The following is a 15,055-nucleotide window of genomic DNA, read 5'->3' on the forward strand; positions in this document are numbered from 1 at the left end:
TGGTTAGTTTAAGACGTCTCCATGAAAGTGGAAGTTGGATCGGGTTACTGTTCGCCAATTGTTGTTCTTCGCAATGTAAAGTCATTCATTCAGCTGAAAACAATAACATGCCATGAGATATTTCACCCTCTTCCTCAAATCACCTTTCAAACGCAGTTTTTTTCCCTCTGCAGTCATCTATTATACAGTCCCCTGATTTGCTGGTATGCATGTTTAAAACTTTTGTATTATCCAAATAGTAATTTGATAGAACCATTAAATATATTGGAATGAAAGTACAATTTTTTTTTTTTTTTTTTTTAACAACCAGCCTTTTTGAATATGAGAGCTACTTCTTGGGTACTGATCGATGCAAAGCGCTACCACTTTGACACCAAATTTTGAAAAAGCAAATTTTCTCAAGTTATCGTGAATATTTTTATGACTATAAAATATTTTAATTTATTCTGAAGACACTGATCATGTTAACAATTTCTCACTAAAATTTGGGAATGGATAGATATGAACAGGCAAGCCAGTGTTTACATTTTCATTGGTGACCTATTTGTAGAACAAGTCCTTGAGCTACTCATGCGGTCATTGGGGGCTACCGCCCTGGTGACCCTTGGTCTATACAATGTGAGACATTTTCATGATTTCAGTTTACCCCTCCTAGAATTTGTTGTTGTTTTTTTTTTTTTTAATATGTGTGACGGAGTTACGGAAGAGTTGCTTTCATGCCTTGAATATGAATGAACACAGGCTCATAATACTTACATAATCCAAGTTTGATACGAACCTTTTTTTTTTCTTTAGGCCTCGGTAGTTTTCTGTGATTGATCCAGACGTTTTGGCCTGGACCTATAATTGAAAGAGTCTGTGAATAGTGTTTGATTATCATGTAGAGACAGGAACTCATTTGGAGAAGCGGGCTCTATTTTTAGCCGGCAGACATGTGACAGAACTGGTGGTTAGTTTAAGACGTCTCCATGAAAGTGGAAGTTGGATCGGGTTACTGTTCGCCAATTGTTGTTCTTCGCAATGTAAAGTCATTCATTCAGCTGAAAACAATAACATGCCATGAGATATTTCACCCTCTTCCTCAAATCACCTTTCAAACGCAGTTTTTTTCCCTCTGCAGTCATCTATTATACAGTCCCCTGATTTGCTGGTATGCATGTTTAAAACTTTTGTATTATCCAAATAGTAATTTGATAGAACCATTAAATATATTGGAATGAAAGTACAATTTTTTTTTTTTTTTTTTTTAACAACCAGCCTTTTTGAATATGAGAGCTACTTCTTGGGTACTGATCGATGCAAAGCGCTACCACTTTGACACCAAATTTTGAAAAAGCAAATTTTCTCAAGTTATCGTGAATATTTTTATGACTATAAAATATTTTAATTTATTCTGAAGACACTGATCATGTTAACAATTTCTCACTAAAATTTGGGAATGGATAGATATGAACAGGCAAGCCAGTGTTTACATTTTCATTGGTGACCTATTTGTAGAACAAGTCCTTGAGCTACTCATGCGGTCATTGGGGGCTACCGCCCTGGTGACCCTTGGTCTATACAATGTGAGACATTTTCATGATTTCAGTTTACCCCTCCTAGAATTTGTTGTTGTTTTTTTTTTTTTTAATATGTGTTAATTTTGAGAAACTAAAATATGTATGATCTTCACCCATCAGGAGACGCAAGAAGACGACCAAGATTCCCGCCAGTCATCCACCAGTCGTCTCTCCAGGTCTCCTTTAAAAGGAGTGAAGAAGGTGAAGATCATGCAATGCAAGGTGACGCTACTGGACGGTTCTGACTACACCTTGAATGTGGAGGTGAGACCCACTGGATGGAGTTAGGGACGCAAATGAATTTATAGTCTTTTCCTGTGATATACAATTGATAGTGCTTATAATGACAATAAAAGCATTTTTTTACTCATGGAAACAGTATTTCATACACTCTATTGTGTGTATTTGGTATGAATGGACACATCATCAAACACTCCCCACCTCCACTGTGTGGACAACGTAACCAAGCAATCATATGTGAGCCAATTGTCAGAATCCAATGCTGTTTGTTAACGCTAAGCCATCCAGCCAACAAAATTTAGTGCAGCTCTGCTTACCTTGGCTTTGGTGAACGCATGTGGACCTTTTGGGATTTGTTTTTTTTTTTTTTTTTTTTTTAATGCTTTGGAACCTTCTTATCTAAGCAAAATGGCCTGGAAATACTTAAAAGAAAGGGTGTTTAAATACTGAAAATGCTTAGTAGAGTTGCCTCTATGATGCAACTTTTGCTTAGATAATTCATGACCAACAATGTTAGCCCGACGACGTTTTCGACAAAAGTTCAGGAAATGCGAAACGAAGTTTCTGTGATTCGACTATCCCAAGAGGCATGTGTTTCTGCGTGACAGTGCTTCTTTGCGAGAGTGTTTTAGACAGTGTCGTCCGCATGCTGGGCTATAGCCTTCGCTTGAATGTAGCTCTGGATCTTTGCCCGGCCTGTTGCTATGTCATGGGCAGCGAAACTTGGTGTGGTTTATGTAAATTAAACACTGCTAGGAAAATATTCAACAAAAGTAGCTCTTGACAAACTCCTGTGTGGGCGTGAAGGCAATGCCAGTGCGGGGTGGGTTAAAAGTGTTGAGCAGTGCCGTCAATGCAGCAGCAGCAGCAGCAAGCATTAGTCTGACAAGACTCTGCTAATACTCTCAGAGACATCCTGGCGGGATTAAATCTCCCACCAATTGTTCCTGTGGCTCTTACACAATCACACAGGAACGCTGCACAGTTCTCAGGAGATCTGTGCACTCAGTGTGGTTACGATCGTGAGTGGTGCTAAGCTAATGGCTCAACTGACTGTGCTACAATGAGACAACCGTATAGAGGTACACACATTTCCTGATTTACTATTGTTACGTCTCGCCGCACATTCAGGGAGCCCCGGCTCGGACTAATTCGGTCTTCACCATCCGCATAAGGAATTAAATATCGTAAATATTGGAACCGGTTTAACTTTTATGATTCTCGGTCCCGACTCAGCAGATCAGCGTGGAAAATACCTCTAAACACACCCCTCACCACAGGTTTATCCATGGCCTTCAAAAGACTAACCTGAGACCTTTCAAAGACATCCGATAATCGGGCCATCGCTGACTTTGATCGGAAAGAGAAGAAAATGCTCACTTTATCGGTATATATGGGTCCCGCTTAACCCGCATCGATGGTCCCGGTTGATGGCGTAGTATGATGAAATATGTATACAGGAATCCCTTGTTTGTCACGGTTGATGGGAACCAGACCCCCCCCCCCCCCCACCCCACACCAACCCACCCCTTCATCCCCGGGGCAAAAGGTGAAAACCGCAAGGTAGGATTTGCCACTGACCAATAAAAATAAAAATCGTGAGACCTTCAAAATAAGACTCAACACGGTCAAGGCTGCGAACCAAACTCCCGCTGCCGACAAGCGGCCTTACATTCTCCCCCACAGTCGGTACACATTGCTTCGGCGGGGTTGGAGTGCAGCTTAGCTTAATTTTTGAATTTTTTTGTATTAATTTTGGTATTAAAAAAAAAAACAAAAAAAAAAAACAAATGTGAAACACTGAAGCCGCAAAACTTGATGCTCAAAGTGGCCAGGGATCACTGCACTCATCGGTTGACTTTAGATGTCAGTTACATGTTTGTTCTCCCCTCACAGAAGCGGGTCAAAGGCCAATTTCTCTTTGACAAAGTCTGCGATCACCTTAATCTGTTGGAGAAGGACTACTTTGGCATTACGTACAGAGATGTGGAGAAACAGAAGGTATTGTGACAACCGTGAATGTCAAGACCCATGTGTCGGTTCAGTTTCAAAAATAGAACTTGATTTTATTTATTTATTTATTTATTTTTTTTTTCCTTTTCCTCTCTGTCTATGGCAGAATTGGCTGGATCCGACCAAGGACCTGAAGAAGCAGATCAGGAGTATGTGTCTTCATGTATATCCAATACAATGCTTTTTCATGACTCCCATTTCCAAAACAATAACACAACTCATCTTCCAATTGTACAACTCATGTATTACTGGGACAAGCAGACAAAGACTGTAAATGCTGCTCGATAAAAATCTATCCAAACTTCCTTCTGCTTCTCAGCCGGCCCCTGGAACTTTGCTTTTAACGTGAAGTTTTACCCTCCGGACCCCTCCCAGCTGACCGAGGATATCACAAGGTGCATTGGCTTGTTTCTTTCTTTTGACATTTTGTTTGATTGTCACTCGCACAGCATGATAAGAATCTCATTTCTTTTTAAGTGACATTCTAATCCCGTTGACTCCATCCTCGTAGGTACTACCTGTGCCTGCAGCTTCGAGACGACGTCGTTTCAGGCCGTCTCCCTTGTTCCTTCGCCACCCACACCGTTCTGGGCTCGTACACTGCGCAGTCAGAGCTGGGCGACTTTGATCCGGAGGAGCTGGGCAGCGACTACATCAGCGAACTACGCTTCGCACCCAACCAGACCAAAGAGCTGGAGGAGAAAGTCATGGAGCTCCACAAGACCTACAAGTAAGTCTTGTGAGCTAGGTGACAAAAGAGCCGCCATCAAGTATTTCCTGATAGCTATTTTTTTTTACCACGTAACATTGGCTAGAATTACCTTTCTCCATTTGTTTTGGTCAACGCAAATGCAATCTGAGGTCCAATGATACGTTTGCCTATACTGGGACCAATAGAAAAGGGCTGAACAATGCCGTATTTCCTCTAATAACGTCCACGTGAATAACTAAATGCAGCACCACAAATAGACGCCTCCTTCAGTCAGGGAGGAAATTTTATTTGCTAGTAAATTATAGGGCTGCAACAGTGATGGTGGTTAATCAATGAATTAGATCGCCAAAAAGTTTTAATTTTGATTAATCAGTTCTTCATTGTACCTTTGTTTAGATTGCTTTGGTATAAATAAAGCCTCCCTCCATTATATGGCTTATTTCCAAGAAATACCTCGCACTTAGTTGAGTAAAAAAAATCTGTAACAGCCACTATATGAGGAATTGTTGGAATTAGTAAACTAGTCCAATGCAATTTCTTAAGAACTGGACGAATTTAAGTTATGCTGTTGTTGTTTTTTTTAGCATCTGTGATAACGCTCAGGAAGGCACCACACCTTCCTCATAAATGGATTTGCGTCTTTCCACAAATGGGGAGAAAAAAGCCGTCTGTTGTGCATCTTAGCCTCATATTCCCTCTGCATCGCAACGATTTGTGAGTAATTTGATGCAGTCGAGGGCGCAGCACAGGAGCAGTCAGTGTGAGGCGCTCACAAAAGGCCGTCTTTGCTAAAAATGGATGTACTCACAGCTGCTTGGTGGAGATTCAGCTGAAAACAGCCACGAACACAACAAGAGGAAATTGATTCACTTTGGAGTTTATGCGATACAACCGAATTAGGTCTGCTTCCTGTTGAAATTGATTGAATTCTCCAGTGTTATCTGCTTTTCACAGTCCTTTCTTCAATGTCCCTCATGTGTGCTGTTGTCGTTCAATCAGGGGGATGACTCCGGCCGAAGCCGAAATGCATTTCTTGGAAAATGCAAAGAAACTGTCCATGTACGGTGTGGATCTCCACCACGCCAAGGTAACCAGAATGCTTCGATTATAGTCTTAGGTTTGTTTTTGTCACTGCACAACTGGAGGGGGCTCATGCATTTTTTTTTTACTTACTCAACTGCAGCGGGGGGGGAATCATAGCTTTTTGAGAATAATATTAGACAACGTTACCAGTAATAATACTGTCCAATTAATGTCAAGTTAAACACGATTGTGGCGACATGTCAAGAAACGTCGAAGACTAGGCGGTCCCTAACTTACTGGAGTGATAGTTCATTCCTGTTTTTTTTTCCTGATGAGTGGAAAAGGAGTCATTGGTTTGAGTGAGGTGTGTTTCTGTCTTGATTATATATATGATGATTAATTCAAGGCAACTTGAGACAAATGCATTTGATGCACACTATCAGCAGTCATGGCTGCCACTGCGATGCCTCACTTGCGCCATCACCACCACCGCCACCGCTACTGCACTGCTGACTCATCATTTCACCTCTTCTACTTTGGCTTGCGAGGAGCCGAGTTGGCATCTTTTGAGACCATGCCATCATACGTGGATCTCTTATCTCCAGTCAAGTACAACCGAGCGAGAGATTGTTACATTCACGGATTTATATCAAGACAACCCGAGTAGATGAAGTAGTCTTGATGAGACCGAGTGAGCGTCGTTGCTCACTGTCAATGTCCGGTCTAGTATTATCCTGTTGAATAAATGACAAGAAGTTACACAGCGTATGAGACCGGCCTCCCTCTTTTGTCTCCTCTCTCACCGAATGCAAAGTTGGTAGGGCGTCTCTATCAAGGCTTGGCTCGTGCCGAGGGAGAGGTAAGCGGCTGCTTATTGTGTGTACGTGTGTGCAGTTTCCACATGTGCATGTGGTTGAACACACTTTTCAATATCCCTGTAAGACTTCCCGCTTTGGATCGGCTCTCCCCTAGCAAATGGCTTCCACCTGAGAGCATAATGTCATCCGCCATTCTTGCTTAGGCACCCCTCCAGTCCTACTTTTGAGGTAGCAGAACCATTTGCTTGATTCCACTCGCCACCTGCCTGCTTCATCCTGATAACAGTCGGTGCTGTCCTGTACATAGTGTGGTACTGTGTGTAATTTATCGTCCGCCGGTATGTTTGTTCTTAGGACTCGGAAGGTGTGGAGATCATGTTAGGAGTGTGTGCCAGTGGTCTCCTCATCTACAGGGACAGGCTGCGTATCAACCGTTTCGCCTGGCCCAAAATCCTCAAGATCTCCTACAAGAGGAACAACTTCTACATCAAAATCCGGCCCGGCGAGGTAAAGAACTCTTCTAACTTCTGCAATAAGACGCTTTTCACTTGTTTTAGTCGATCTGATCATCGTTTTTTGGTTTCAAGTTTGAGCAGTTTGAAAGCACCATCGGCTTCAAGCTTCCCAACCACCGTGCTGCCAAACGGCTGTGGAAGGTCTGTGTTGAACACCACACCTTCTTCAGGTAAGACTTGCAAGCAATTCGACACATCCTGGTCACTCGAAGACAATTTTTAAGCACTCAACCAAATGCTTTCGACATTACTATTGCTTTGATTTGTAACGTGTAACAGGTTGGTGTCACCTGAGGCGCCCCCAAAGAAGTTCCTCACCCTCGGCTCCAAGTTCCGCTACAGCGGCAGGACGCAGGCTCAGACTCGCAGGGCCAGCTCGCAGATCATTCGCCCTGCCCCCTTCTTCGAGCGCTCCGCCAGCAAACGTTACAACATGTCACGCAGCTTGGACGGAGGTAAGGTCATCGCATTAGACTTGCGGCGGGTCTTCAGACTTTGTCGCCTTGCTTTTGTCCACACTCAAGACAAAAAGAAAAATGATGCAGTCATCGCACGTCTGTCCAGTTCAGGTGGTTCAAATCGGACAAAGTCTAGTGGTCTTTGAAGTGGGGCTGGAAAAAGCCAAAATGGATTCTTTCAGATCGCCTTTAAATGGTTGCGTCAAAGTCAAATTCCGAACTCCATGTGTCTTTTCAGGAATAGGTTTTGGAGCCTTTTTATGTGGGTCTAACTCATAATAGACCTGCCTAAGAAATCGTGAGTAAGTGAAACTGGTATCGCGTGAGCTACTGAGCTTTCAACACTGTGCTGTTTCCATCCTGACAACAAAATGCCCACAACCTTCCAGATCTCATCCGTCTTTCTGCCCGTTCCAGCGCCCATCACCGAGAATCACGAGACTCTGATGAAGGACAGCGGCATCGCCGCCAACGCCAGGGGAGACATCATCACCACAGTGACCACCGAGAAGAAGGCAGAGGAAGAGAAGGCGGAGCGGGAGGACGCCCGTGCGGAGACGACGGAAGCCGCCGCCGCCGGCACCCTGACGCCGCTCAGACAAGAAGCAAAGGTAAACCACCGCCATGCAGCAGGCTCGGCGCCATGAGACAAAGAAGCGTTTCGAGGCCGCGGCAGTATTTGTATTCCACAACTTTGAAATCCATTTCCGTTTTGAGATTTCCTTGTGGCTGATGAAAATAACCCACGTGCTTCTAGTTTAGATTTTGCTTTTCATCCTCTCTATGCTTTACTAATTTGCTTTTTCCTCCTGTCCTTCCTTTTAACCCCACACTTTTACTCATGTGTGCTCATGCGTATTGGCCTCCTTTCCCCATCGCCACTCACGCTCACGCACACCCACGCATCCTCTCCATCCATTAGTGCTCCCCCTGTGCCTTAACCACCAGCCCGCTTGGCTCTGAGCTCTCACTCCCCTCTTCCCCCGTGTCATCAACAAAAGTGCGGCGACGGTGCAGGGAAAACACGCGCAAGCGGGCCTCCTCGGTGAGCCCGGTCAAGGACAACGCCGGCCGGCGCCGCCAGCAGGCCCGCTCGGATCGCCAAGCGGCCCTGCTGGCGGAGCGGGCGCTTCTGCTGTCGGCCCGCAAGCAGCGGCTGGAGCAGAGCGGCAGGGTGCGCGGCGGCACGCTCTTCTCTTTCTCCCTGCACCTGCCCGACCTGTCAGCTGTCCTGGACGAGGACGGGTACCTAAGCTTCCCCGACCTGTCGGAGATGCGCTTCCTGCCAGAGTGCGCTCAGAACTTTTTGCCCATCAAGTCCCCGTCGCTCATCCCCTGCTTCCTCTTCATCTTCTTCTTTCTGCTCTCCACCTCCTTCTCTGTGCCCTACGCCCTCACTCTTTCCTTCCCCTTGGCGCTGTGCCTCTGCTACCTGGAGCCCAAGGCAGCCTCGCTGACCGCCTGCATAGCCCAGGGCTACCATGACTATGACAGTTCAGAGGAAGAGGAGGTGTGTAAGAGTTGAACCCCTTTGGCGCCTGTCCCGTACGGCGCTCTGCTGTTTTCGCCAGTCCAGAGCCGACCTGGAGACTTGTGGTGTCCCAGTGTCTGTCCTACTTTCAGAACCTCACATTCTCCATCGCTCATCGTCATCCAGAGAAGTCACCATTTCATGTTTGACTGGCCTGATAAGAGGGTTAGACACTCAAGGCCTTATTTTTTATTTTATTTTTTTTACTTTAAAGGAGACATATTATGCGTTTTCAGTTTTTAAAACATTTCTCACATGTCTAACTAAAGACTGTGACACGCTTTTGTATCCATACCCGTAGGATCAAGAATTATCACACACTATTTTTTTTTCTTCTTTTTAGTGTTGCTGAACATATTCTTGCCAAAATGGTGTGTGTGTGTGTGTCATTTGTTATCATGACAACCAGAGCGAAGCTAAGGCATTGCCACAAGGCAAGTGGCCACTATTTGCGTGAAGGCCGCAGTTCAAAATGTGAAGCGAGCAAAAGGGACTCCTCCATTTATGACAGATCTTTTTCCCTTATTATGATATCCTAACAAACGAATCTGCGCTGAACTTTAATCTGTTTACCTATTCTGTCTTTGAGGGTTTCACACCTGATGGATGGGCATACACTCCAAAGACCCACCGATTCTTACACAAACGTTAAAAAGTCCCTTTTCCATAATATGTCCCCTTTTGAGTACCCTATGCTTAGTTACTAATCCCTGGCTAAATCCCATTTAAACACACAGCTTTGTGCCTAACCGTCCGTCTCTGTGTCATTGTTCCGATCCATGACTCCTTTCCTTATAGACCGCATGAAAACACTTCCATTATTCTTGACTCTCTGCATTGCTCCGGATTGAAATGGTAATTTTCCCCCACGGTAAGCAGTGCCAATATAAGAGCAAGCCCTTGGATCTCAATTGATCTGTGAGATGTAATGCAGAGAAGTGTCAAATGTGCATGGAGAGGAGAGCCTTGAAAGTCAGGTTTTAAATTCCGCCACAAAAATTGACTGACTGAAGGTCTCTTGCTTCCTCCAAGTTTGTTCTGCTTGCTACAGTGTTGTTTTTAATTTTCTTTCGCTGCCGTTTTGCCAACCTTCTCTGGAGCGTTTGTCTGACTCGGAAGAGCAAACTGTGCATTTCCATTTTGTTTCCATCTGTCGTTATAAAGGCTGAAGACACGTGTGTTGTTTCAAAGCGCTTTTTACAATGTTGGGGTGCTGTTCTGTTTGTATTCCTCCTTTTTTTGCCGCTCGGAATGCTTTCCGTGGCTTTGACAAAGCAGACCGACAGCGAACAAACTGACTTTGCCTTCGATGGAGATATAACTGCCACGGAGGTCTGTATGTTCGGGGGGGCACTGCGCATGAATAAGCCATGTACTGTTGTGGCTGTAATGTTGCATTTTAATTGACGTTTATGGATTTTAATGCACGTGAAATATTTTTAGACTGGGTATGAGTCCCCACACACGATAACTGCAAAGGGCCACACTGAAAATAAAAACTAATATTCATGATAAAAAAAATAATAATACCGTAGATTCAATTTATTAGCCCTAATTTAGTTGTGAATGGTGTTGGTATATTGTGAGTGGAAAAATGTATTTGAATTAAAACAAAAAACAAAACTTTGACTTGAAAAAAATCAAAATTTTCGGGAAACAAAAACTGGGACTTTTGTTCGAAAATAGTTGTAATATTGTGAGAGAAACGTTCAGTGTTAGCAGAATGAAGTTGGATCATTGCATCGTCGGATGACAAGAAACACATTTATTAAGGGAATAAAGTTATCAGAAAAGTTGTGATACCGTGTGGGGGAAAAAAAAAAATCATGGTGTCAATTTTAGAAAAGTCTCCAAAAGACAAAAAAAAGACCGTCGTAACTTTGTGAGAAAAAGATGAGTTGTTTTTGAGGCTAGATCTGGTAAAAATGGTCGAGTTTCGTACCTTTTTCTTCAGTGTGGCCTCATTACTTCTCCACTGCACAATTCATCAATGCACAATTTCTCACGAAAACGTCGCAGACACTGACTTTCCTCTCATCTACCACCTTTCTTGCCACCTATTCCCATATCCTGCTTTTCCTATCTTGTCACCACCATTTACCACCTCCCGTTTGATCCCGTCACTATTTCCTCACTCGCTGTCAGTCGGATGCAGACGACGACTCTGAGATGCCCACACAGGTAACGCCGCGTCGCGTCTCTCCGCTGCCTGCTGCCACTGCGCCACACACTTGACTGCCTGAATTCATGATCTTTCCCCACACTTCGGCTTCTTCCGTACCAGTCAGCTCAGTTGACTTTTCTTGTTTTTGGTCAATGAAAGTCGGGCTTCCTGATTGCAGGTTTTTTCCATCCATGTTTGGTTTGTCGCCATGCTGTACCTCCCAGAGTCTGAAACCACTACTGTTTGTCTCCCCACCCCCTGCAGTGTAGTGTTGTAAGACGAGTGAAAGGGGAAAACGTATTTGTCAAGCACAGTAATCTGATGCTGGAGGTTGGTAAGAAAATCGTATTCTTCCTACCAATACTGACTTATAGCATTGTTGTGTGCAGTGTCTCGGATTTCCTATTGTGGATACGAGCATCTCGAGTTGCTCCTGTGAGCATTCAGAGATGAAACGCCAGGAACTTAATCTTTCGTTATAATGCTAACGGGAGTTGGGAGTGTTGTGTCTGTTGCTCTGTGACTCACTGCATGTGTTATATTATTGCATCAAGTTTGAGTTTGAATGCATTGTGGGTGCGTTGAATTTGCACTCTTGGTTTCACACTACAGCGGAACCTCTACGCTGAAGTTGTACAATCTGGAAGCCGGTTGTTTTGGGGAAGATTCAACTCTGAAAAATGCATAGAAGTTCAGAGGTCAAAACGCCTGAAATATGGTTGATTGTAGAGATAAACGCAAAAAAGATCAGATTTCGGTCTGATGTTACTCGTAATGTACTGTATTTTACTCAATAATTTCACAGGGTTTACATTTTTAATTTTATGGGGTTTTCTAAACAGGAATTACAACTTCATCCCTGTAAAATTATCTACCGTAAAATATGCATTTTATTCTTGATTTAATTTTTTTTTAAATGAATGTCATTCTTTTAAAATGATTTAATTCAACATCCAGTTGGAAGTAAAAGTGTGTGAAGACTTTGGAATGAACTGGATTTCTGCATTGTTTTGATCTTCATCTAAGTCACAACAATGGACAAACGCAGAGCGCTCCAAATTCCAGGTAAATCCAAAGGGTTTCCATACTTTTTCATTCAACCGTATTTACATCAAATTACAAATGAACTTTGTCGGAATTTTTAATTTGAAAAATATACATTAATTCTTAAAATTACGTGTTTTCTGATCATTCCTGTAAACTCGCCTTCACAAAACTCTTTATCATTAAAAAAAAATCTAACTTGTAACAATTATTTTGTCAAGAAAACTATGCTCAGAAACTATTCTTCAGTTTCTTTTAAAATTTCAGCTTTTTTTTTGTTGCAAAATATAAACACAAACTGGAAATTCCAATTTGTTTTCATAATTTTTTTAGAATTAGGGCAATCGCTAATATTACTAATTTTGGTCGACATTGGGAGGTTTCACTGTACTTCATGAGTAGCTTACAAAGCATCTTCACTCAGGTTCCATTTTGACTCCCTTTTTATTATTTTGCTTTGTTTTTCCCATCCCCATTTTTGCCTTTTTTTTTTTTTTTTTTTTTTTAACATTTGCAAGATGACTTTACATACTTAAAGCATGGCAATGCTGCTCGCCCCGGCCCTTACCCCTCTTATTATGGTCACCTGGCCACACACACTGTAGGACACCGAGCCCCCCACCGTGATGGTCAAGCACCAGACCAACATCAACGAGCTGAAGCGCTCCTTCCTGGAGACGGACACCGGCGTCCCAGGCCTCACCGAGTGGGAGCGGAGGCTCTCCTCGTCCCCGGCGCGCTCGCCCCGAATGGACGAGCCGCCCATGATAGAACCTCTGGACCTGCAGGATGTAAGCACGGGATGAATAATAATGATGTGTGTGTTTAAAGCGAGGAGTGTGTGTCTGGAGCAATATATTTGATGTCGGTGCACATGAAATGAGAATCCAGGCACTTGGATGACGGAAAGGGGTTTGAGTGCTGCATATTAAATCCAACGAGTCTTTAGCACCAGCGGCTTGATGACATTATTTCTCGATAGTTCTCATCTTTTTTTTATTGATCTCTTCTTGTGCTCACTGCGGCATTATTTCTGGACTATATCCTGATCACTGACACCAGAGTTGTCAGTCTAAAAATAACACTTTGAGTTTCCCGGATCCCCAAGTGTTTATTTACATCTCACCCTTTTTTTCTATTTTCTTTTCCCTTTTCTGCAGGAAGAAGATCAGGAGCCCACCAGAGACGAGACAAAGGCGGAGCCTAAAGCCACTGAGGTGACGTTTTGCTCAGATTTGTTTCTTTTTGCATTGTGTTTCTGCAAAGCCGGCACTGTCTTCTTATCTTTGACTCTGTTACGTTCCTTCTCCTCTTCATTGTGTACTAAAAATGGGGGGTGGGGGGGGGGGTGTCTCGGCAGCGGAAATGTGTCAAGACATGGCTGTCCAGCATTATTTGAAGACTTAAAAGCACATCGATTCCCCCGAATTGTTTCCAAAATGACATGTAAAAGCTTACATGTGCTGTTTCAAAGTCTCAAAGGGACAGTGTGTAAAAATTGTAATGTTTCGGTGTTCATTATTTCATACCCCATGATTTCAATAATATGCAAAAAACACAAGTTCTATCAGATCAAAATAATTTTTAAAAATCTATTTGTTGGTGAAATAATTGCATAGGGCTAACAGGAAGCTGCTAAGTTTCGCCGCCATCTTTCCGCTATGGATACCCGAAGGAGACAAATTTAGCGAACGTACTTCCTCAACATCACAACTACAGCATGTGTAACAAATGCAATGCACTTCGTCGCTTTACTGGAAGTTGCTTGCGATGACATTTTGCTTGCACTTCTGTTGAAGAAATTGGTGGTAGGGTTGTGAAGTGTGGTCTCTGAGGCACTGTAGTGCGCACACTCGAGCTTATTGCATTCTCTTAGTTCACCACTAGACGACACAAAGTACTACACAATGTACTTTTAAAAGAAGAAAACACTTTTTTGATGGCTTGAATCATCCTAAAAAAAAAAAATCACTAAAAAAGTATGGTCATTTGAAAGTCAGAAATATCCAAATTTTCCCAAATAGCATCCTTAATCCTCAGAAAATTTGGATGTAAATCCATAAATCATTCCATCGTTTTTATTTTACATATTTTACAGACGATAGCTGCAATATCATATGACAGACATGTTTCAAACAAGAAAAAAAAAACACTCCTTTAAATTTGTTCTAGGTAGGTCTTTAAAAGTATTTAGCCGCAGAGATGCCTTGTTTTTCTCAATAGCATTTCCAACAAGGCAAGTGTCTCCCCAGGCGGCGAAATATCTGCTGAATTGCACTGCAGATAGTACCCTAGTGGACAGAGCGCCCCCAACAGGGCCGAAGGGGATTAGCCCGTTGGGCACTCTGGATGATGACGTTTTCTCAGCGGAGGAGAAAACCCCCGACTCCCAAGAAGAGTTTTCTGAGAAATCCGCAGCTAGGATGAGCCCAGGCTCCGTAAGGGAGGAAGTGTCCCAGGCCATCACCGACAAAAGGGGCATGCTCATCATCTTGAAGGAGGCCGAGGTGGAAACAGAAGTGAAAGAAGAGGTGGAAAAGCTCCCCATAACCAAGATGGAGGCACTGCTTGAGGACGTGTCTCAGGTCAAAGGCTCGCCCAAGAAGGCCATGGCCTCGTGGGTGTCGGAGGTGGCGAGAGCGGAGGAGTCGGAGGTCTTCAGAGTGCTGACGGAGGAGGTGACAAAGACCTTTGAGCAACCAAAGCCCGACATGGCTCCGATAACGCTCTCGGAGACCGCGCCCTTAGCAGTGGTAACTGTATGAAAAGCATCCAATCCACTCATTACCTCCCCGGCCCCGGCAGCAGCCAACACAGCCTCCTCCTAATAATAATAATAATAAAAATCCGGTGCTGTGCATGGCTAACTAACTCGCTATCTCGTCCCTTAACATCCACCGTTTACCTTCACACCACCACTTTCCTTTGCTTGTTTTGGGTTGGCTGAAAACGCCTGGACTTGCCTAGTTAGCAGCTGC

At 43.6% G+C, this 15,055-nt stretch overlaps 1 protein-coding gene across 11 annotated transcripts in view; it reads left to right on the forward strand.

Moving 5' to 3' along the window:
• The window catches only part of epb41l3b (erythrocyte membrane protein band 4.1-like 3b), a 39,721-nt gene that overhangs the window by 18,260 nt on the left and 6,406 nt on the right, over positions 1-15,055 (forward strand). For 5 of the 11 annotated variants that reach the window (XM_019883762.1, XM_019883758.1, XM_019883756.1 and 2 more), the window contains exons 3-19: positions 1,680-1,823; positions 3,696-3,800; positions 3,919-3,961; positions 4,132-4,207; positions 4,324-4,542; positions 5,524-5,611; positions 6,362-6,406; positions 6,720-6,872; positions 6,953-7,050; positions 7,160-7,335; positions 7,756-7,949; positions 8,261-8,848; positions 10,148-10,201; positions 11,015-11,050; positions 12,683-12,868; positions 13,238-13,294; positions 14,330-14,830. In XM_019883762.1, the coding sequence (XP_019739321.1) occupies positions 1,770-1,823; positions 3,696-3,800; positions 3,919-3,961; positions 4,132-4,207; positions 4,324-4,542; positions 5,524-5,611; positions 6,362-6,406; positions 6,720-6,872; positions 6,953-7,050; positions 7,160-7,335; positions 7,756-7,949; positions 8,261-8,848; positions 10,148-10,201; positions 11,015-11,050; positions 12,683-12,868; positions 13,238-13,294; positions 14,330-14,830 (2,673 nt within the window). In that variant the 5' untranslated portion in view covers positions 1,680-1,769. Of the gene's footprint in view, positions 1-1,679; positions 1,824-3,695; positions 3,801-3,918; positions 3,962-4,131; positions 4,208-4,323; positions 4,543-5,523; positions 5,612-6,361; positions 6,407-6,719; positions 6,873-6,952; positions 7,051-7,159; positions 7,336-7,755; positions 7,950-8,260; positions 8,849-10,147; positions 10,202-11,014; positions 11,051-11,297; positions 11,364-12,682; positions 12,869-13,237; positions 13,295-14,329; positions 14,831-15,055 lie in introns of all 11 variants that reach the window. The other 6 variants (XM_019883760.1, XM_019883763.1, XM_019883764.1 and 3 more) reach the window with 6 other exon arrangements.

The sequence above is a fragment of the Hippocampus comes genome, unplaced genomic scaffold, assembly GCF_001891065.2.
Source record: "Hippocampus comes isolate QL1 unplaced genomic scaffold, H_comes_QL1_v1.1 scaffold159, whole genome shotgun sequence".
Classification (NCBI taxonomy): domain Eukaryota; kingdom Metazoa; phylum Chordata; class Actinopteri; order Syngnathiformes; family Syngnathidae; genus Hippocampus; species Hippocampus comes.